This window comes from Mus caroli, unplaced genomic scaffold (genome assembly GCF_978045245.1).
Source record: "Mus caroli unplaced genomic scaffold, Mus_caroli_1 scaffold_10, whole genome shotgun sequence".
Lineage (NCBI taxonomy): Eukaryota > Metazoa > Chordata > Mammalia > Rodentia > Muridae > Mus > Mus caroli.
The window spans coordinates 45,217,638-45,241,780 of NW_028227265.1; the positions used below are offsets into that span (position 1 = coordinate 45,217,638).

General features: G+C 48.8%; 1 protein-coding gene across 5 annotated transcripts in view; it reads right to left on the reverse strand.

The window, feature by feature from the left end:
* Cacna1a (calcium voltage-gated channel subunit alpha1 A) overlaps positions 1–24,143 on the reverse strand; it is a 293,683-nt gene that overhangs the window by 254,717 nt on the left and 14,823 nt on the right. For all 5 annotated transcript variants that reach the window (XM_085843752.1, XM_085843751.1, XM_029480505.2 and 2 more), the window contains exon 2: positions 21,298–21,598. In XM_085843752.1, coding sequence (XP_085699878.1) covers positions 21,298–21,563 — 266 coding nt within the window. In that variant the 5' untranslated portion in view covers positions 21,564–21,598. The remainder of the gene's footprint in view (positions 1–21,297; positions 21,599–24,143) is intronic.

Sequence of the window (24,143 nt, forward strand, 5' to 3'; positions counted from 1 at the left end):
CATCCATCCATCCATCCATCTGTCTGTCCATCCTTTTTTCCATTGCTCTGTTTCCATCATCTGTCCACCAATTCATTCAGCTGCACTCCCATCTACCCACCCCTCTGTCATCGCTGTCCCTGTCCATCACATCAATGAACAGCCACCACCATCCCTTCCCAGGATGCTTTTGTCTTACAAACCTGACACATGTTAAGTATGCACACCCTGTCCTCCTCCCCAGTCTGTGGTATTCACCGCCTACTCACTTACATCTCTGCAAAGATGGCCTCCCCAGGAACCTCCCGTGAGTAGATGAATGCACACATCATCACACATGAGAGAATTCTATCGCCCATTTCAAGATGCAAAGCAGGTATGGAAAAACTGGGACAGTGTCCATGACTGACCTAAGAGTGCAGTGCAAAAAGAAGAAGTGTATGACCCATCTCCTACCGAACATCCTATAGGACATGGCTTTAGCGAGAGTGTATACCAGGAGCCTAGAACACGTCCTATAGGACATGGCTTTACCGAGAGGGTACACCAGGATCCTGGAAACCAGAACAAGGACCAGATACCTTTTATTAAAACACAGGCTGGTGACATCACTCCAGTTCCTGGATACAGCCATTCCTGGAACCTGAACTTATGCCCACCCTAGGTGCAGTTGTGCCTAAGTCTATTTCAAATTCCTTGAGTTAATAAATCCACATGTCTTCTACCTTTTAAAAATTAAGATGTTGCTGTTACATTGCTTTGTTCTGTGTTGTTGGACCAGAATGGCACGGCAGAGCCCCAGGGGGACCTACAACCCATGACCTCTGCCTCTGCTTTCCAAGCACTAGCGCTACATAGCCTTTGCCACCATGCAGCCAGCCTAAGTCAGCTCCCGTAGTTCTGTCTCTGATATGAAAAGCGTTTAGTCCAGTGCCATCTACCTGCAATGTTTCTCTAACACACTCATGAGCCCGACACACCACAGCTCCCTGTCACACCTGTCTGTGGGTGTCTTTCCCTCATATGACCTTCCTGGTTGCAGAACCAGCCCAGTGGCTCCCACTTCCTGCCCAGCCTTCCTCCTCCAGAATTCGTTGTTGCTGGAGATGGCTCATTTGTGTGGTGCCTGTACTGTTTGTTCCCCAGGCATAATTGTCTGGGCCCCTTCATCTCTGTGTCCAGGCCCTGAGCACAGCAGTGTCCAGGAAACAGCCAGTCTACTAACGGAACAAATGAACAACTAATTGACCGACCAGTGAAGTGTCTCGCCTCCTGCCGACAGGGATTTTAAGATTTATTTATTTTTATTTGTTGTGTAAGGGTGTTTTCCTGTGTGTGTGCCTGTGCACACCTGGTGCCAATGATGGCCAGAAGAGTGTATCAGATCCTCTGCAGCTGGAATTACAAATGTCTGTGAGCCGCCATGTTAATGCTGGGAATTGAACTTCAGTCCTCTAGAAGAGCAGCCAGTGCTCTCTTAACTGCTGAGCTGTCTCTCCAGTCACATGGAATTTTTGTTTGTGTGTGTGTGTGTGTGTGTGTGTGTGTATGTATGTATGTATGTATGTATAGTAGCCCTGCCTGTCCTGGAACTCACTCTGTATACCAAGCTGGCTTTAAACTCAGACATCTGCCTGCCTCTGTCTCACAAGACTAAAGGCCTGTGCCACCATACCCAACAGAGAATTTATTTTTAAAGGGAGAGAAAGAGCAGAGCCTGCAGTGGAGACCATGGCTGTGGGTTTTGTCTAGCATCTCTCCTCTGGTTAAAGAGGAGGTGAAGCATGTGGAGGGACAGGGGAAGAAGCTGTGGCCCTCGCCTGCAGCGGTCGTCCCCTACCTGAGCTGTGCCTATGCTCACCTACTAGGCTGAACCCTCCAGAGCGTCAGAAGTACAGAGAGGCCATCTGTCTGGGAGGGGAGTTCTGATGGAGAACCTCAGCTCAGCTCCTACATCCACTGCTAGCCACAGTCACCTCTAATTTAGCACATTCTTCTCACCCCACCCCCCAACTGCTAGCCATGGAGCTGCTCAGAACCCTCACAACCCAGCGACCCTGCCTCCTGGGAAGTGACCAGGAAAGGACAGAGCTATGGAAGGAGGAAAGGGGAGCGGGGGAAACACAGGAGAAAAGCGTCCTAAATAGAACTCTCACCAGAGATTGTTTGAGACAGGCATCTAGAGTCATTCACCCTAGACAAGGTGATACAGGCTTTAACACACGATCCCCATCTCCATGCAGATGGAAGAGGAGAGGCCTCTGCAGCATGATGCCTTTAGGATTGGATGGCCCACGTTTGATCCAGGGATCCCACATGGAGAAAATAGAACTGACTATCACAATGTGAACTCTGACCTCTACATGCATGCCACAGCAGTTCTGTGTATGAATGTAGGTTCATGCAGATAGACAGATAGATAGATAGATAGATATTTAGATAGACAAAAGATAGATAGATAGATAGATAGATAGATAGATAGATAAACAGACAATAGAGAGATAGAGATAGATAGATAGATAGATAGATAGATAGATAGATAGATGATAGATAGACAGACAGATGCACCGTAGGATTGACTGGAGTGAGGGGCTGCCCAGTTATGGTGGCTGACAGCTTGAATTCAATCCCTAGAAACCACGTTTTAAAAAAGAGAGAGAGAGAGAGCTACAGACAGGTGGTGTGCACATGTAATGCCAGCATTCCCACAGTGAGATGCCGGGAAGAGACAGAAGAATCAGGCATAGGCAGCCATCCTGAAGCAAGAGAGACTGCCTCAGCAGACAGGAGATATCGGGCTCTGGAAAATTACTGACATATACATCCTCATCTGTGCACACACATACAATACACAGCAGCATCACAGAAGCTGAGGGGGACAAAAGCAGTGTCCCTTTATAACCCAACCTCCCCTCTGCCATACTTCAGCTGTGGTAAGAGGATCATCGAGAACCTCCAATGGAAGGCAGGACATGTGATCACTGGTACCTGTTTTGGAGGCTGCCAGCACCTGGAGACAGACAAGATGAAGATTTCTTTATTAATTCCTGATTCACACTGCTGGGTCTGAAGTGTAGCTGGGCCAACTCTAGCTGTGAGACCTTAGGTAAGTCAATTACCCTCTCTGTGCCTGAGTTTCCAGATCTGGGGATGAGCATGATTTTAGCATTGACCTTGCAGGCTTGTATGGGGATTACAGTTTGATTCCCTTTGGTACTGTCTGGGAGGCTACCAGGAGGGCCTCGAGGTCAAGAACAGTTAGACCCCGACTCAATAAACAAACAAAAATGATTACATTCAAAGATGGGGGTTTTTGGTTTCATTTTGGTTTTCGTTTGTTTGTTTGTTTGTTTGTTTGTTTCAAGTCGCAGAAGAGTCACGGGCTAGTTAGAGGAAGGCTGCTTTCAGAGCTCACCACTTACAGGGTGGCTGACTGCCCTGAGGGGGAGGGGCTGGCACATCTCTGCAGGCTGCCTTCCAGTGACTACAGGAGTGCAGAACTCCTAGAGACAGCAGCGGCCTCAGCACTTTTAGAACCGAAAGCTTTGGAAAAAGCCTTCGAGTTGGGGGGAGGAAGAGGAGAACTCAGGAGAACTGGCAGGCAAGATGCTGGAGCGGAGGAAAAAAATGCTTCTAAGGCAAAAAAAAAAAAAAAAAAAAGGAGGGGTGGGGAAGCGGTTATGGAGGCTGAGTATACATACCGGGGCTGGAGGGACCCCAGCCTCTCCCGGAGGAGAACAAGAAAGCCCTGAAGCATGCGAGGTCTTACCTCCCACAACCTTTCTCCACCACCAATGAAAGGACAGCTAACTCAACATATAATCTAACTTAGAATGTGTCAGGCTGCGAAAGTGCTCAGTCAGTAAAGCGCTTGCCTTAGAAAGGACCAGAGCCAGAGCCCCAGAGCCAAGCCCCAGCGCGCCTGTAAAAGCTGGGCAAGGCTGCATGCGCCAGGCTCTAAACCGGGGCAGAGGCAGGAGGATTCTAGGGGGCTCTCTGCTAGCTAGGCCAGCAGCCTAGCTGAATCGGAGGGCTGCGGGCTCAGCGAGAGACCCCATCTCAGGAAATAAGGTGGGGAGAATGGAAGACAGCTCTGGAGGTAAAAATGCTCACAGTCAAGGCAGGCCTGAAAATTTCAGTTCTTTAGGATCCTCGGAACTTGCATAAAAAGCCAGATGTGGTGGTGCACATCTGCAGACCCAGAGTTCCCACAGAAATGAGACGTGGAGACCAGAGACCCACTCAGAAGCTCTCAGGCTGGCCAGCCTCAAGCAAGGGCCAAAGAGACCCTACCTCAAGCTGGGTGAAGATGAAGAAAAACACTCACGCGGCATGCTCCCATTCCCCACAGGCATTGTGTACACACAGCCACACATAGATGAGTTAAAAAAAAAAAAAGAATATATATATGTGTGTGTGTGTATGACTGAAGAGGACACCTGAATGCCTCTGTGTTCTGTGAATGGACTGTCTAGTTGGCAGGTTTAGGCCGCATTCCGTATCCAGAGAAGTGGCCTCTAAAGAGAAAAGGAGGAAAAACTGGTGGATTTCTCCATGTCTCCGTGCTGAAGAACAGCAAGCCCCGGGGCTGTGGACAGCACTGCCCTGGGGAGCAAGCCAGGAAGGCTTTTTTGGGTGCAGCCAGAGGGCAGGACAGGCAGGCTATGAGCCTGCTGCTCCTCACCGGGGCGGAAAGCGTCACAGAGAAAGGTTGTCAAGTGTGTCCCAAATCAGTCATCTCCACTCAGGAAGCTGCCCGTGGCAGTCTGAAGCCTGGGCACAGGCGCTGGCGGTTTCTCAGCCACCTTTGCAACGCAGCACGGTCATGTGACCAGGGGAAAAATCTCAGCCAAAGCTTTAAGAGCCTCTTCTTGGCTCCACCTGTCTGTTTTACCCTCCTTCATGGAGCCTGGTCCCCAGTGCAATAGTGTTGAGGTGATGGGGCGTCTAAGATGGGAGGGCTGGCTAGTGGGAGGGAAGCACTGGTGAGACTCCGCCCATAAATTCCTGATGTCTCCCAGGAGTGGGCTAGGTTTCTGGGCCAGCATGAGTTCTCTGGAAAACTGGTTGTTAGACTAGACCCCACATCATTGGTGCTGTGGCCCTTGTATCTTCAAATTATCACCGGGGCTTTTTTGAGTCTGCAACCCTCATTGTAGAAGTTCAAAGACGAATTCCTCTGAGCGAAGTACCTTGGTATCTCTCTGTCTTTGTCTCTGTCTGTCTGTCTGTCTGTCACTCTCTCCTTCTCTCCCTCCCTCCATTGCTCCTTTCCTCCTTCATTTGGATAGCATGCTTTAGATCCAGAGTTCTGTTTCTGTAGAGACTATGAGCACCCGGGGTCCTGTCTGCTGCTTTGCATAGCTGGACTTCTCCTTGACCCAGAAAATGAACACATATTTGGGCACCTTAGGAGGTCTCTAGGGTGAGCAACCACAGGGAACTCAATGCCAAGTTTGATTATCACAGGGATGAGTTCTCAACAGAGAGGACGACAAAATGGGTGAATTCACTTTGTCTCAGCTGCTCTCAGGTGAGTCACAAGCTAACTTGTTTTTCTAATGTGGACTTCCATGCATACTGGAAAGGAGCTCTACCCCTGGTCACAGGCTCAGCTCCCCACTGGGGGATTCTGGGCAGCTAGTCTATTACTAGGCTATGGCCATAGCCTCTCACCGGGGAATCCTGGACAGGGGCTCTATTGCTGTGCCATACCCCGGGTCCTCAGCTGAGTAATCTAAGCAGGGACTCTGCCATCAAACCACGCCCAAGCTCTTGGATTCTTTGAGATGGGGGCCTCACTATGTAACTCAGACTGACTGTGACCCTGTCCATGAGTCTCCAAAGTACTGGGATGGCAGCTATGTGCCACCGCATCAGCTGGGGGTGTCAACTCACCAATGGGTTTAGCCCGAAGGGGAGCTTGTGTACTGACCGGATGCCCTTGACCTGGCTGGTGTCTAGCTTCAGGGTGCTATGAGTCGGGTTGACTGTGACTCCCTGATTGGTAAGCATTGTCCTTACCTTATAGACGGTACCTTGCCACAGAACCAAGTGACCATGGACTGAGCCCTGAGAAACCGTGAGCCAGAACAAATTCTAGCTGCTTCATGGTGTTCCCACGGGGCTTCCCATAGTTCCAGAAATCTGACCACAAAGAGACAGGAACAGAGAAGCCGAGAACCCCGGTGAATTCTCTCCCTAGTCCTGGTCCTGGCCCTGTCTACACTGAGCCTCCCAGAGTTCACGCTGCCTCCTCTGATCCTTTAAGGAAGCTCACACTTTCACCTGCTCTCTCCATGCCAAGGAAAACCCCCGAAGAGAGGAGACCCATTGGCAAGTCACTGGAATTTTCCGCAGCCTTCACAATAGTGGTTGGGGTGTCCACGCTAGTTAACATTAACAAGCTGACTTCAAGCCAGGCTCCCGCAGAACGGTGTTCAACCCTAGCCCAGCCAGTGACTTTCAGGCTTGACAGTGTTGAAGAGTCCCCAGACATGAAGTGAAATGTGAGAAGCTGGACCACAGTTTGGGCAACTGCAAGAGACTAATGGCTCCTAGGTGATGAGGGCACAGGATCCAGGGCTGGGCTTTTTGGATTTGAAATCTACTTACATTGTTGTGTGACCTTAGAGTACTGAGCCTCTCTGTTTCTTTTCTTTTTCTTTCTTTTTTTTTTTTCTTGTTTGCAAAATGAGTGCAGCTTAACACTTGGCATTAAGTTCACACTGACTTTTGGAAGGCATTTACCACAGCTGCTCCTCAGAGAGGCCCCAGAGGACACTCTTGTCTACACCATGTGCATAAATGGCGCCTCCTGGAGTTGTCCAGGTTAACCATGGAAGCCCATGGCCCTGATGGCTGTTTCCAGCTACACTGGATGCCTCACTCACAATCCTGTCACCATCCCCTTTACCTTCTCAGAACTGCACAGGGGAAGAGGAGTCAGTGGAGGAACATCTCAGGACAGGAGGCCCGGCTCAGAACCACACTCACATAGGGATGTAAACTCCAACTCACATCAAAGAAGGGCAGAGACCACACCCTCCTTGTCAGTCCAGGGTACTTGCAATTGTTAGCCATTTGTTCATGGATGATGTGGTGCTTTTAGTGAAAGTAGCTCCCAAGGGCCCATAGGGAGTGGCACTAATAGGAAGTGTGGCCTTATTGGAGTGGGTGTGGCTTCACTGGAGGAAGTGTATTCTTGGGGGCGGGCTTTGAGGTCTTAGAAGCTCAAGCCTGCTGGGCTCAAGAACATCTGGACGTGTAAACACATGCTCAGAGTGTAAACACATGTTCAGCTTGTAAACACTCGGGGCAGAGACAGGCAGGGTCCCGAGGCTCACTAGCAAGCTAGCGTAGCCTATATGGCAAGATCCAGGCCAACAAGAAGCCCTAAAAAAAAAGAAAAAAGAACAAAGAACAACACCTGGGCCTCCACATGGGTGTGCACACATGCATACACACACAAAAGAAAGAAGAAAGGGAAAGAAGAGGGACAGAGGGGTGTCACTTCTGTTACTTGTAGATCAAAATGCACACTGCCACGATGATAATGGACTGAACCTCTAAACAGTAATTCACCCTCAGTCAAACGCTTTCCTTTATAAGAGTTGCAGTGATCATGCTGTCTCTTCACAGCAATGGAAACCCTAACTGAGACAAATGGCCAGGTGTGGACCAATGAGATCCTGAAGAATTTCCAGGGATTCTGGGAAGGGACGTTTGTTTTCTAAAGAAAGCATTCCTGAGCTGAACGTGGTGGTTCTGCCCATGACCCCAGCACTAAGGATGCTGAGGCAGGAGGACAGCTGTAAGTCTGATTTAAATCGGTGTCTTTCAGGTTGTCCTGGGCCACAGACTGGCACCTGTTTCTAAAAGAAAGAAAGACGTGAAGGAAGGATGAAGGATGGGAAGGGGCAGGAAGGGGCAGACACCTCTTGGAAGCCAGTCTTGCTGTAATTCTTATTAAATGTGTCTCAGTGGGTTGCAGGAGAAGCCAGTCAAAGTTAATCCAAAGAGGAGGAGTGCAGAGGGTGTTAGAAGGTTAATCAGGCCTCAAATGGACTGTGCTGGAAGCCCGCACCCCTTGCAGTTCTGAGAACCAACAAAAGCAAACAACAGCAGCCAGGCATGGGATTGGACACCTCTGAGCCCACACTCAGGAGGCACAAGTGTGAGGTTGGCCTTAGCTACGAAGCACAAGCATGTCTCAAAAAACAAAACAGTGAGTATGGGATTTCCTCATGGGGTCAGAAATGCTTTAAATAAAAGCAGTGCTTGCCACACAAGCAGAAGGACCTGAGTTAGAGCCCCAGGACCCACACAAAGAATAGCTGGGGGTATGAGCACATGCTCGCTCAGTGTGTAAGCACATGTTCGCTCAGCGTGTATGCACTGGGAGCAGAAACAGGCAGGGTCCTGGGGCTCACTATAGCAAGGTCCAGGACAACGAGAGGGAGGCTCTGCTTAATATAAGGAACCTGAGAATACCTGGGCCTTCACATGCATGTGCACACAAGCGCACACATCCAAAAGAAAGAAGAAAGGGAAAAAAGAAGGGAGGGAGGGAGGGAGGGAGGGAGGGAGGGAGGGAGGGAGAGAGGGAGGGAGGGAGAAGGGAGAGGGAAGGGAGGGAGGGAGAACAGACGCAGAAGATCCCTGATGTATTCAGAGCCTCGTTTTCAATGTGAAGCTTGGGAGATGATGGACACAGTAATGCCTTTGACTTTTCCGGTGCTGTGCACCAGATTGAAACACCACATCATAATGCCCAACTCTGCATGACTGTTTGATCCATTCAAGTAAAGTTAAAACTGTTTTCAATGAATACCAAGGAACTAATGAACAACATGGGTATTCACAGGAGTCCTGGAACTGAGTGAGGGTCTAGGATCTGAGTGATTTGGGGGTACTCATTGGCTCACTCCATTCTGACACCACCACTCTAAAGTGGGCAATGCAATGTCACAAATGAGGAAAAGAGCCTGGAAGTTACCACAGAAATCAATGGAGTCTGCAATTGGTACCAGGAGTGGGGTGTGAGCAAGCACATTAACATTACAAGGTTGCAGTGAACTTGGATCAAGACTTGATGTTGGGTGCTGTGGCTCCTAAGCCCAAAGGCATAACCACACTGTTCCTCAGTTTCCCCAACCTCTAACCCTTGGCCCCCTTTGACTTTCCCCTGATTTCTTTTTCTTAAAAAACTTATTTTTAAATTTTAAAAATATTTACCCATTTTATATAAATAAATAAAATATTTATTCATTTTGGCTGCATGTAAGTCTGTGCACCATATGCATACTTTGTGCCCAAAGAGGCCAGAAGAGGGCATCAGATTCCCTGGAATTGGAGTTACAGATGGTTGTGAGCCATTATGTGGGTGCTGGGAGCTGAACCCAGTTGTCTACAGATGCAACAAGTGGTTTTAACCACTGAGCATCTCTCTAGTCCCCTGTTTTTATTTATGTTTTTAGTTATATGTGTCTCTGTTTCCATGTGAATGCATGCCATGTAAGTTCAGTGCTCAAATAGGCCAGAAGCCAAAGGCATCAGATCTTCCTTGAGCTGAAGCTACAAGCCATTGTAAGCTAACTGACAGAGGTTCTGGGAACTGAACCTGGGTCCTCTGTAGGAGCAGTGGGTGTTGCTAACCTCTGAGCCCTCTCAGGCTGTGTCCCAACCTGTTATAGTCTCCTAGCTTCCTCCTTTTTTTTTTTAACCACCTCTCCCATCAAGAAATTTCAGTGTTCCCTCTGAACACACTTCTTTCTTTACCTGTCATTTTATTTATTGGAGGTTATTTGATTGTTTTTATATAAAGCCCTGTCTACATAGCCTAGGCTAGTCTCTGCCACTCTATCTTTTTGCCTCAGACTCTCAAATGTTGGGATGATAGCCTGATAACCATGCCCAGTATTTTTTATTTTTATTTTTAATTTACAAAGTCTGCAATCTGGATGGAAAAAAAATTCACATCTTGCTTTCACCATTTCTAGCTGCAGTGACACTTCAAAGCAACAGGTGGCAGTGGGATCAGCAGTATCCTTGTGACTTTGTTACCAATAGAGATAGTGTTTATGTCACCCGGAAGAGGTTCTGAAAGCCCATTCACTTTCACTACTTTGGCCTCTCTGGTCTGCCACTGGCTCTGCTGTACAAAGCACTTAGAGAAACATGTTTGTGACAACTCCAGGATCTCAAATGCTTTCAACATGATTGACTTCCTCTGTCTGGTTTGATCATTCAGAGAGGTGGGTCCCTTGACTTCACCGGACTGCAGAGTACTCATGGCTCAAAACATAGTCAGAGTCATCAGTGTAGCCTGGCATGGTGACACAGGCCAATATCTTTACACTCCAGAAACTGAGGCAGAAGGCTAGAGAGTTTCAGGACAGCCTGGCTTCATAGCAATACCCTAACCCAACACATAGCTGGTTCTAATGATTCTGCTTCTCACATTCTTAGTGACTTCACCTGGTCACCTGGTCCCCATGAAACTCAAGGGCAGAGCAGAGAGGCTTCTTCCAGAGGTCACTCTCAGGGTCAGGGGCAGAGTCAGCAGCTCTGCTTTCTGTAACCACAGAGCCACACCCTGGTCCCAGGCCTTCCCACTCACCCGTGTGCTCTACTTACCTGGTCAGATGTGGAAATCCAAGATGCACTTAAAAAATGGTTGGCTCTCTGGGTCTACAGACTCAGGCTCAACCATCTGGAGATTGAATGTATCTAGGAGGGGAAATGGCCCCTGTGCTAAACACACACACCAGGTGAAATAAGAGCAAAAAAACAAAACAACAACAAAACTGCTAGGTTTTGTTTGTTTTGTTTTTGCAGAGCTCTAGGATTTCAAACACCTTTTAATGTGATTACTTTCTTTCTGTCTGATACAATCATCTGAAACCAATTCAGAGAAGGGGGTTCCCTTGCCTTCCCTGGACTGTGGAGGACTTATGAGACCTGGTGTGGATTTCACCTGCCCAGCTTTCTACTTCAGCTGCATCCTGTCACTTGAAGTCCACTTAGTGTGTCTGGGATGGGGACACAAGTTCTAAGTAGATTCGCCATCATATTCTGGAAAGGAGTTGAGCATCTGTGGCTGGGGTCCCTTCCCTACACCTGCAAATGACATCACTTCTAGAATATGGATGCTCTGGAAGCATCTGAGACCCAGCAAAGGACCTGGAAGGATCAGGGAGCTTCCTCACAAGAAAGCAACTGCTCTCTACTGGCTGGGATGGGACCATCTCAGTATCTGAACAATCATCTAGACTGTACTTCCTCACGGGAAGGCACTGGACTCAGGGAATGAGAATCCATACTGGAATCAGACCAGAATTACTCTGCTCCCAGGAAGCTCTGGGCATGCTTTGCTTTTGATCTGTTTGTGTTGAACTGTGTTTTCACCCCAAAGTGGATTTGTGACATCCAAACTGCAAATGAAGAGCTAGAGAGAGCCTCGGATGAGCATAAGTGGGAGAGGGTAAGGCACTGAATGTGGGTTAAAGTGCACAGAAGTGTGACCTCGCTGGGGAAAGGGCCCAGATGCCAAAATTCTTATGAAGACATGAGTCTGAGATTCAGAACATACATTTAAAAAGAAGGAGGAGGAGGAGGAAGAAGAAGAAGAGGAGGAGGAGGAAGAAGAGAAGGAAGAAGAGGAAGAGGAGGGGAGGGGAAGGAGGAAGAGGCAGCAGTGAAAAGCAGCAGAGCTAGAGAAGTGGCTCCAACACTAAGGATGCTGAGTTTGGTTCCCAAAACTCATGCAGGGTGTGACTCATAACATATCTAACTCCAGTTCTAGAAATCCAGTGACATATCCTGGCCTCTTTGGGGACTCATTCTTGTGCACAAATCCATGCATAGGAATACACATATTAAAAGAGAATGAAAGAACTCGAGAGATGGCTCAGAGGTTATAAGCATTTGCTACTCTTGCAGAGGACCCAGGTTCAGTTCCCAGGTCCACACAGAGGCTCACAACCATCAGTAACACCATTTTCCAGGGTTTCTGGTGCCCTCTTCTGACCTCTGCAAAAATCAGGCATGCATTCAGTGCAAATACACCCATATAGGCAAAACTCTCATACATACACATACATACATACATGTATATGTATATATATATATATATATATATATATATAGAGAGAGAGAGAGAGAGAGAGAGAGAGAGAGAGAGAGAGAGAGGCAGGTCAGGTCTAGCAAGGTGGCTCAATAGATAAAGGAGTCGCCTACCAAAACTGAGGGTCTGCGTTTGAACCCCAGGATCCGCATGATGGAAGGAGAGAATGACTTCAAAAAGTACCCTGATATGCAACCTCATAAACACAAAAAAATATAAATGTAATAATAAGAATAATAACAATGATGATTATAAAAGCTAGGCAGGGTGGCACAAGTGTGTAATCTCGGCACTGGGGCTGTGGAGACAGGCAGAGCCCTTGGGGTCACCAACCAGCCAGCCCAGCCTCATGAACAAGCTTTAGGTCAGTCAGAGACCCTGCCTCAAAACCTAAGTGAGAGGCGTTGTAAGCTCAGAATCATCCTGTGCTGGTGGTGAAAGCCAGGGAGAGACGGGCCAGCTTAAGCTCATGGACCCCACAAAGAGGAAGGATGGCTCAGCACTGTTATTGACTTGAGACCTAAGGCGCAACTGAATCCTACGTCAAAAGTCCTATGCCAGGAGGGTGACTTCAGGGACATGTGCTTGCAAGACACTTAGGAGCCAGCATAGAGCATGGAGAGCCTGCCAGGCACTGGGGGGAGGGACACCCCAGAGCCTCTGCAGACCTTCCTTTGTGGCTGGAAGCCAAAGCCTCTATTCAAAGGACAAAAAGAGGGTCTCTCTGCCCTGCAAGCCAGCCAGCTGCACTGGAGAAGCAGCGCCCTGGGACCAGACCTATTTCTTTTTTAATATCAACTAGGCTAGAATTGTTCAACCTTCCTTCCCTTAAAAAAAAAAAAGAAAGAAAGAAAGAATAGAAAGAAAGCGTTCTGATTCCTAAGCAGGTCCTGTCTAAAAGCCGGGTTCCATTTCTTTTCTTTTCCTTATGGAGACGAGGCCCTGAGACCATTTGTCCCTTCTGCCTGGTACAGAGAATGTACGCCAAGTGTCTTTGAGCCCACACTGTTAGAGAAGCTGCCGCCTGAGGCTGCAGAGAAGAATCAGTGCGGAAAGCCTTCTGAGCATGAGGACCTGAGCTTCATCCCCAGGACCCATGGAAAAAGCCAGACATCTTGCAGCCTTGTATCCCTAGCATGGGGAGGGGGAGGGGAGACCCGGGGGAGACCGGAGGATCCCGAGGCTGCCGGGGGCTGCAGAGCAGACAGCTAGCCTAATGATGAGCCTCAGGACCCAGTGAGAGACTTGTGTTAAAAACCAGAGTGGAAGCCAGGCATAAATGGCACATGTCTTTAATCTCAACACTCAGGAGGCAGAGGCAGGTAGATTTCTGTGAGTTCAGGTCGGCCAGGTGTACATAGTGAACAGCACAGCCAGGGTTACAGAGAGAGACTTTTCTTAAAAAACTAAAAAAAAAAAAAAAAAACCAGAGTGGAGGTCTCTGAGAAATTATGCTTGTGATTGACCTCTGACCTCCACATGCATGCTCACGTTGTGTGTATACACGCCTGCATGCACAAACATGTATAGACCCACGAACAAAAGGAAATGTTTGCCACCCAGAGCTGGATGCTATCGCTGTCTCCACTTTACAGACAAGGAAACCAGACCATAGAGAGGGAGAGGTTTTCCGCTGTCAGGGTCAGCAGTGTAGACCCTGATAGACCTGAGATTCAAACTCTGTGCACATGCCAGGCGAGAGTCCAGCCACTAAGACACAGCCACAGTCCCTTGCAATTGATCTTGGAAGTTTTTCCTTTATTATTATTGTGTATGTGAATGCTCTCACACCTGAGCCACAGCATGCAGAGAAGGTTCAGACGGTAATGTGGAACCGAGTCACTCCTGGCACATTTACACAGGTTCCAGGAATTGAATTCAGGTCTCCAAACTTGTGCAGAAAGCCCAGCTTGCCTGCCTGCAACTGATCTTTACCAGATTCATTTCTCATTTAAAAAGAACTGGTTTGTGTGAGGACTGGTATGGTGAGAAGTGACTGGTATGGTGAGGGCTCTGCGACCAGTGTCTCAGAACACTGCTCCCTAAAGGCGGGAAGCGAAAGGCCAGGAGACACAACCTGGGATCTGCGTTATCGGCTTCTGAGGCCTGGTGCCTGCTCAGCTCGTGGACCACAGCGCCTCCTGGTGGCCTGCCACAGAACCTTCAGCGGGAACCAGGCGGTTCTAAACCACTGGTCCGCAAACACAGTTCCTAAAAGGCTCTAAAGGATGCATTTTTCAACACGAGGAGACAGACAGACACACACAGTTCTGCTGTTTGAGGTAAAATTATCGCCAAATGTTCCCGGAAGTAAGGAAACGGTGTCCCATAAAAACACTAAGGGGGATGCTGAGGAGACAGCTCACAAAATAAAGCGCTTGTTACACAAGCTTAGGACCTGAGCTCAAACCCCAGAACCAATGTAAAATTCCAGCAGTGGCAGGCAGTGTGTTCTGGGGCTAAACCAACAAGGCTCATAGTTAAGAGCGCTCCCTGCGGGCTGAAGAGAAGGCTCTGGCGGTTGAGAACACTAACTGTTCTTCCAGAGGTCCTGAGTTCAATTCCCAGCAACCATGTGGTGGCTCACAACCATCTGTAATGGGATCCGATGCCCTCTTCTGGAGTGTCTGAAGACAGCCACAGTGTTCTCATATAAATAAAATAAATAAATCGTTAATTTAATTTAATAAATCTTTAAGTCTCTCAGACTTAAATTTTTAAAAGCCCCCCTCTGGGTAGTGAGGCAGAGCTCACCGCAAGGTCTGCTGGTGACCTCCTTGGGCACCTGGGGAAGGAAGGTCACCAAGGTTGTCCTCTGGCTCAGCCCACACCTACATGCAAACATACACATATCTGCCGTCATATGCATCTCCACACACTGACTGCGAATGTCCAGGAAAGTACTATAAAACTCCTAAAGTCTGGACTGCTGAGATGAGCCCCGAAAGCTACATGCTGAAGCCCGTGCTGGTGTTTGGGAGTGATGGATGGGACCAGTGAGGGGTGGGGTCTAGTGAAAAAATTGAAGTCACAAGGGATTGACCCCCAACAAGGATTTATAACCCTGACCCCTCTCTCCTTCCAGAATACCTCTCAGTGAGCTCTGCCTCACCATACACAACACACCATGATGTGCCTCATCACAAATACAGCCCAGAAACTGAAGCTGGTGAGCCTGGACTGCAGCCTTGGAAGCTGAGAGCCTGCAGCACAAGTTAGTAATAACATCACCTGAAAACAGCTAAAAGAAAGGATTTCAACTATTTGCACCCTGCGGTATGTCTAAAGTGATAGATATCATAGCTCGCCGGCTTCTCCCTCATTTCTCAGTGAGCTCGGGTGGAGTCAGGCTCTCATGCACATGTGGATCTGGTGGCCATCACAGGCTTTGCTAGACAGAGAGCGAGTCAGTGACAGTGGAGCTTTCTGAAGGGTCTGGGGATGGAGCCTCAAGCTGCAGGCATGCTAGGCCAGCACCCCACCACTCCTATCCCCAGCCCATCCATGCAGGTTTAAGAAAAAAAGTGGGGGCGGGGGAGAGAGAGAGAGATCTGGAGAGATGGCTCAGTGGTTAGAAGCACTGGTTGTTCTTCCAGAGGACCTGGGGCTAAAGTCACAGATGGTTATGAGCTGCCATTGTGGTTGTTGGGAACTTCTGGGGTTTGAATAAGCATGGTACACAGACATGCATATAAAATAAATACTTTTAAACGTTGAAAGAATTCATATACCCTTGAAGAGCTTACAGATATGGTTTCAAGATTCTATTTCTGCTATAGTTTGCTGTAAAACTAAGAAATCATGAGCTGGTGGAGTGTGGTGGGTTGTGTGTATAATGCCAGCATTCCAGGGCTGAGGTAAGAGGATCTAAGACCTGCCTGGGCTACACAGTGAGGCTGTCAAAGGGTGGTGGGAAAACTAGGCAGAATCAGGCGTTGGGGGCACATCTGCAATCCCAGCACTGGGTACCAAGCAGGAGGGTCACTCAGTGCCAGACCAGCCTGGGCTGTAGACTGAGACCCTGTCTCAAAAGGAAGGAAGGAGAGACTCCATCCATCCTAAGAGACAGCAAACAACACTGATCTAATTTGCTTGTCAATAAAGGGTAGCCAGAACTGATGGAGGATCTCAGACATTGGCCAGGTGGCCAACCTTGCTCCTTAGCTCCAAGGTGAAACTCCAGCCACAGGACCACAGGACCACAGAAGCAGCTCAGATAACCCAGGCACACACTGTAGGATCCACTAGGGGTCTCTTTCTCCTCTCTCCTTACTCCTCTCCTTCTTCCTCTCCCCTCTCTTTCTCTTTCCTCTTTCTTTCTCTCTTCCTCACTCCCTTCCTTTTTTCCTTCCTTTATTTTACAAAGGATTTGAGTGTGTGAGTGTGTGTGTGTGTGTGTGTGTGTGTGTGTGTGTGTGTGTGCTCACTGATACCATTGGAGACCAGATCCCTTGGAGCTGGAGTCACAGGCATTTGTGAGCCACCTGAGGGGAGTGCTGCGATCTGAACCCAAGTCCTATGATTGGGAAGAGTTCATAACCACTGAGCAAGCTTTTAGCCTGCCTCAACAACCCCTTTATCTCTTTATGTTTTTAGGGAGATGTTTGGTTTTGTTCAGTTGGAGGAGGGGTTGTTTTTTGAGACAAAATTTCATAACCCAAGCTGACCTACAATTTTCTACATAGCCAAGAACTCCTACCTCTGCATCTCCAATGCTGGGCTTACAGGCTGCATCACCACACCTGGGTTTCTGTGGTGCGGGGGTAGAACACAGGACCTAGTACAAGCTGGGCCAGTGCCTCACCAAGACACAGCACCGATCTTTGGGGGGGGTGTTTGATTTTGTTTGTTTTTTCTTTAAAACTGGATTTTGCTCTGCAGACCAGGCTGGCCTGAAATTTTCTATGTAATTGAAGATGATCTTGAATCTCTGATCCTCCTGCCTCCACTTCCCAGCTGCTGGGATGGCAGGAATGGGCTACCATGCCAAGGGCAGGGGGAGAGCAAGGGAAACGGAGAGCAGAGAGGGCTTTAAACAACAGAAAAGTTCAGTGAAACCTGAAATTCCAGCAATTCTGCCTTAGAATATAATCTCCAAAGAACTGAAGGCGGTGTCAGAGGGGACACTTGTATACCCATGCTTAGTGTGGCTTCATACACAGAAGGGAGCCAGCATGAGTCCCATTGCTAGGTGGGCAGGTAAGAGATGCAATAGTCTAGAGATACAAAGGAATATTACTCAGCCTTAAAAGAGAAAGATGGACTGGGAGGATGGCTCGGTGGTCAATTCTCGAGCATGAGGACCAGGCATAGTGGTGCACACCTGAAATCCCAGCACTGGGAGGTCATGAGCTCCCTGAGGCTCCCTGCCTGACCAGCCTTGGCAAGTTCCAGATCAGACAAGAACACCTGAGGTTCATCTTTCACACACACACACACACACACACACACACACACACACACACACACACACGAGGCAGACAAATCCACACACAAAGGAAGGGAACTTTAGCCCAGCCTGGTGGCACACACCTGCAATCCCAGCACTTGGGAGGCAGCGGAAAGGGGAAAGGAGAGGAGGGGAAGAAGGGAGGGGAGAGCCAGTAAGGATGTCCTGATATGGTTAGTCCACAGCACAGACTGATCTAGTCAGAGCGATGGCTACTCAGAGACTCCATTCCTAGGAGCCCCTAGATCAATAGCCTCAAGGGCCAGTGGCCAGCGCTGTATAAGGGACCTACTTCCAGCTCTGGGTCTGGATTTTGATGTTTCTGAAGCCACTGCTTGTTCAGCTGTGTGCTCTGTGTACTTCTTCATCATAAAAACAGAGCTGATGATCAAACATAGCACAGAGCACCACCCACATCCCCACCCCCCAAAGAGATCAGGTCGTGTGCTTTAGAGATGGACTGAAGTTTATAAAGGCAGTTTGGACTGGGATTTGCTTTTAAATCCTCAGAAAGTAAGGAAGGGGGGCATGGCCTTGTGGCATGAGCCTGAAGGTCCTAGTGAGTGTTGAATGTGATCATAGACTTGTGGGGTTCCAGCAACTTATACTACACTGAGCATGCCCAGAATAAGACAAAGAAGAATCCAGAGGGAAGGCAAAGTCCACAGCGGGAGGTTAGCTGCAGTTGAACTTGGAGCCAGTGTCTCGTTCCAGTTACCACAAATGCTCTGAGGACATCTGAGAGTGAAAGCTTGCTCTAAGCTTCCTGCTCATAAGGGCCTTGCTGCAGGGGAAGCCACAGCAGAGTCTGTGGCAGCCACTCACACTGCACCTCCAGGGAAGAGCAGAGAGGGATGACCGAGGCCTGTGTGCTGGCCCTCTGTCTGCTTTCTCCGTTTTACAGTTTGGGGACCCATGAAGGTCAAGAGAGGAAGCCATCTGCAGGGGGAGGACCTTACATTTCAGTCCACAAAACCAAGACAATCCCCGGGAGGCCCTTCTCCCTGGTGGCTCTAGATTCTGTCAAGTTGACAGTTAGTGCTAACCCTGGCACTCAGGCCTGGAATCCAGAGACTGCAGGATCACAAGTGTAACACCTGCCCATGCTATACATCAGGATCCTCTTCCAGCCATAACTCAGCATGCAGGAAGCAGACACAGGCAGCGCTCTGTGAGGTTGAGGCCAGCCTGGCCTATCTAGCAGGTTCCAGGCCAGCCAGGCCTACATTAGAAAGCCCCTGTCTCCAAAAAAGAGAAAAGAAAGAAAGAAAGAAAGAGAGAGAGAGAGAGAGAGAGAGAGAGAGAGAGAAAGAAAGAAAGAAAGAAAGAAAGAAAGAAAGAAAGAAAAGAGAGAGAAAGAAAGAAAGAAAGAGAGAGAGAAAGAGAGAAAGAAAGAAAGAGAGAGAGAAAGAGAGAAAGAAAGAGAGAAAGAGAGAGAGAAAGAAAGAAAGAAAGAAAGAAAGAAAGAAAGAAAGAGAGAGAGAGAGAGAAAAAAGAGAGAGAAAGAAAAGAAAAAAACAAAAGAGAAAAAGAAAAATTTTTAAAAGATTAGAAAGAAAATTTGTTGCCTCAAAAGCAACAAACAAAATTTCTTCAAAATACTATATATTTTATTGATATCCCCATTTCCGTTTTAATTTACATGATCTGTTTAGCAGAATATATCTATAAATAAACAAAGTAAACACCCAGGGATGTGCTGAAAAATTGTCTTCTTGACAGGGGTAGAAAACAGTGGAAGAATACCTGACTAGAATACTCTAGAATACCTGACCTCCACAGCCACGCCACCCCACACCACTCTCCAAGTGCTCGCTCACAAAATAAATAAAATCTATTGAAATGTGTTTTTTAAAAAAACACTTTCTTGGGCTAGTGAGATGGCTCAGTGGGTACGAGCACGGATTGTTTTTCTGAAGGTCCTGAGTTCAAATCCCAGCAACCACATGGTAGCTCACAACCATCTACAATGAGATCTGACGCCCTCTTCTGGAGTGTCTGAAGTCAGCTACAGTTTACTTATTTATAATAATAAATCTTTGGTCTGGAACGAGCAGGGACTGAGCGAGCGGGGCTGACTGGAGTGAGCAGAGGTCCTAAAAAATTAAATTCCCAACAATCACATGAAGGCTCACAACCATCTGTACAGCTATAGCGTACTCATAGACATAAAATAAAACGTAAAATAAATCTTAAAAAAAAAATAAAAACAAAACAAAACACTTTCTTATCCCTAAAAGTTTCTTTCCTGAGCCGGGTGGTGGTGGCACACACCTTAAATCCCAGCACTCTGGAGACAGAAGCAGGAGGATCTCTGTGAGTTTGAGGCCAGCCTGGTCTACGAAGAAAGTTCTAGGACAGCCAGGGCTACACAGAGAAACCCTGTCTCCAAAAGGCGCGAGGGGGGTGGGTGGGGGTAGGGAATCTCCTTGCTGAAAGGCTGTGTGAATACTCATTACAACCTTTTAAAGGTCTCATTGCTTCTGAGGGGAAAAAAAAGCAAGAAGAGCATGAATGTGGAGAGACCGAAGAGAAAGGGTGGGGAGAAGACCTGGAGAGGCACAATCTAGGCACTTTGGTTACTAGTGAAGGACGGATTGGATGGGTTGGACAGAGTGTGTGGATGGAGGAGGGAGAGGCAAAGTAGGCGTACGTGGGAAGACATATGGTTGGGGTAACTGATGCATGGGTAGACATACTGAGTGAACAGGTGGACACATGCATGGGAGGAAAGCCGGATACATGGCAACACCTAAGGGTGAGGAACGCGGGTCAGTTTGCTGCTGCCCATGGATGCTCAGACACACCACCAGGTGTCGCCATAACTTCAGGAACTACCTCAGAGGGCACGTCAAGTAGACCGCCAGATGTTCTGCTTCAAATCCAGCCTACCAGACGTGGTCAAGCCCACCTTGCATTCGTACCTGCCCATCAGCACCCACAGGCTTCAGGGTATGAAGACTGAGGGACTTAAGCTGGTTCCTGTCTTGCTAGCATCCGCGGCTCCTGCTGTTACTCATGGGTTCATCACAGCCATCAGTGTCAGCCCAGGAAACCACCCCAGCTTTACACCTTTGAAATAAAATGTTAATAAGCCCTAGCAATCCGCTTAGAGATGCAGTGGCAAAGGGATTGTTTGTAGTTGAACCTTTCTCCAAACCACTTCCCATTAGCTATCAGCGTGGGTGGCTCGTTCCCTCACAGCTGGTGGAAGTTGGGAAGGTGTTTAGTCCCAAGCACCAGATAGCACACACGCACAGCGGGGAGTGGGGGTGGGGAGGATATGAGGGAGAGAAGACCCACTTTAGGGATGACAAATCAACTCAGGAAGCCACCACATTCTTCAAACCCTGGCTAGTCCCACGTTGCCATGAGCACAAAGGTCTATCTGGAGCCTGAAGTGAGACCCAGAGGGCCAGAGTCCCTCTGAAGGCAGAATTTCCCAGCCTTTCCCAACACGCCCCACCTCCCCGCACCCTACCCCAGCCCCCAGCGAAAGCACTTGTCCCCTCTGCCAGTCCTTTCTGGCTCCACTGCGCACAAGGGATCCGGGTCCTTCACAAAGCCGGATCTGAGTATTCCAGGCAACCTTAAGGCAGAGGGTTGATGGACTGTCAAGGGAGAACTTGAGTCACCCACACCATATCAGCGCATTCTATCCCCTGAAGCTTGCCAGTTGAGGCTTGGCTGGCCCACAAGCCCCCCGCACAGCTCCCTTGCAGCCTGCCCGGTAAATACTCACTCCCACTCTTTCCTTCTGGCCTGAGGGGTGCTGTGCATTTTGTGCGCCTGGTGGGCCAAGATGACATCCCGGTGGTCCACCACGCCACCACGCCGTTTCAGAGTTGGCCCCTCGAGGCTTCCACTCATCTGCTGTGACCACGGGACATGCAGAGTCCTGGATGAGCCTGCCAGGGTGCAGTCCGTGCCTGGGTACCTTGGGCTGTGCAGGAGCTCATGACTGAGGGGAGAAAGCATGGGGTCAGAGCCCCAAGAGGCCCTCGGCATCCATGGGCCTTGCTCAGAAATCCCAGGAGAGGAAACTGGAGGGAGAGAGGAGACAAGGAGAGCAGAGTGAGAGAAACTGCGGGGAGGCCAGGGCTGTGCGCGAGCAGGTGTGAACAGCAGAGGCCACCCCACCCTGAGCCCGGAAGTTCAGCGCCCCAGGCCCGGCTGCCAGGATTGAGTATTCCCTTGGCAACTGGGGGGCAGGAAAGACACTTCTAGCAGTTGCCGGGCAACACAGGCCATGGGTTGAAAGGGCGCAAGGGTGTGGCTGATGCTAAGCAATAGAACTACCTAGCTCCAGATCGAACTGGGGTGGGGTGGGGTAGGGGTGCTTTCTCACATCTAGGTGCTCCCTTCTGCCAAGTGGACCCTCTAAAGCCCTTGCTTTCTGTGCTCTGGACCTGCGTCCAATGGACTTCAGATCCCTGATGGCAAGTTCAAACTCAGTTGCACTGGACCAAGAGGCTGGTCCTGATCTGCTTCCTGTGTAGTTAGAAAGCACACCGAGAGCCTGTCTGTTAGTTTCTTTGTTTCGATGTTTTATTCTCTGTGTATATTCATGTGTTTGCAGTGTACACGGGGCACTGGTATGTGTATATATGCATGTGGAAGCCAGAGATCAACATTAGGTGCTATTCCTCAGGGGCTACCCACCTTAGTTTTTTTGACAGTCTCTTCGCTGGCCTGGAATAGAGTAGACGATGCTAGCTGACCAGTGAGCCTAGTCTAGTCTGCCTGTCTCTGCCTCCCCAGCATCGTGATTCTAGCTTGTACCACCATGCCTGGCCTCTGTCCCCACCCCCACCCCCGACACGACACACATACCCTAGGGATTGAACTCAGGTCCCAATATACTAAGCTACCCCCCAGCCCTATATTTTCTTCTTGTTGTTATTTAAATTGTGTGTGTGTGTGTGTGTGTGTGTGTGTGTGATGGGTGTATGGGTGTGCCATGGGCCATCTGTACTGATCAGAGGACAATGCTGTAGGCATCAGTTCTCTCCCTCCATCCTTGGGCTCCAGAGACTGAGCTCAAGCTATCAGGCTTGGTAGCAGTGGCCTTTACCCACAGAGCCATCCTATACCTTTCAGATTTTGCTGTTTTTTTATGTGCACGAGTGTTTTTCCATGCAGCCTGTGCATTGTCTGTGTACACGCCCTGGGAGGTAAGAAGATGGTGCTGGATCCCCTGAAATGGAATCCTGCTCGTTGTTAACCACTATGTGGGCATGGTGTGAACCCCAGTCCTCTGCAGGAGCAGCCAGAGCCTTTAGCCACTGAGTCATTTCTCTAGCCCCTATTATTCTATTTTTTGAGGCTGTCTCACCTTGCTGCCAAGGCTAGGCTGAAACTCACAATCTTCTACCTGAGCCTGGACAGTGTGGGGCTTATACATATGCACCACCATGCCAGCTCTTTAATCTGTTACTTTGTCCTTGGTTTAATTCTATCTACTTGTAGTATGGAGGCAGAGGCAGAGCACACCACACAGGACTCAACTCCCAGCTCTTTTTCACTTTCTGTTTCACCGAGTTTGTCATGAAACTTATTCTTGTAGCCCAGGCTGGCCCCAAACTTGTGATCCTCCTGCCTTAGCCTCTTGAGAAGCCGGTATGACAGACAGATCTGTACTGTCAGACTGGCTTTTTTATTTGTCACCACAGACTTACAGAGACTGGGGACATGATCCTACAAACACCAAAGTCTCTCTAGGTGACCTAGGACACCTAGAGTGTGAATGTGGCTGGCACACTCTATTGTTTAGGAAGAAAATCACATGTAGGTGTTCAGTACAGACTCAACCATGGGAACTGAGAGCTTTCCCCTGCCCATGGGGGCTCTGTGTGCCCTGGCCTGTGTTGAAGCTGCTGGTTGGTCCTTCTCCACAGTGAGTGCAGAACACCAGCAGGCCAGGGAAAGCTGTTGTTTAAGATGCGATCTTACCATGTAGCCCAGCTTGCAGTGATCTCCTGAGCCTGGATTACTGATGTGTGCTGCCTCATCTGGCTTTATGTGGGGCTCGCATAAAGGGTTTATTATAGCATTATAGGGTTTTATCATGCCTTGTGCATGCTGGGCAAGTATTACATCAAACTGAACTACATCCCCAGCTCATAAATTACCTATTTAACAGATTCTTTCTCCAAATATAGCCATTTGAAGGTACTTGGAATTACACTTGAATATACTAATTTCATGTGGCATTCAATTTAGCCTTTAATGAAGAGTTGATGTGACATGTTGGGTGATCCAGTAACGTATTAAATAGAGCCCAGAGGAGGCCACAGTGGAGGGGACCGCCAAGCGGGGGCCTGAAGGTGATGCAGAAATCATGCAGTATTTGAAGGAAGGGCTTTCCAGCCACCTGGAACAGCATAAGCAGAGGCCTTGAGGCAGGACTGTGTGGGGCTTGCTCAAAGACCAAGCAAAGGCCCAGGAAAAACAACTGAGCAAAGAGAGGAGCAGAGAGCATGAGTGGATCCTACAAGGTGTCACGGACCACAGGGAAGACTTCTCTTAGTTCTCAGGACATGCAGTACTTGCTGTTTGGAATCCACCCTTTCTCACGGCATTTTTTCA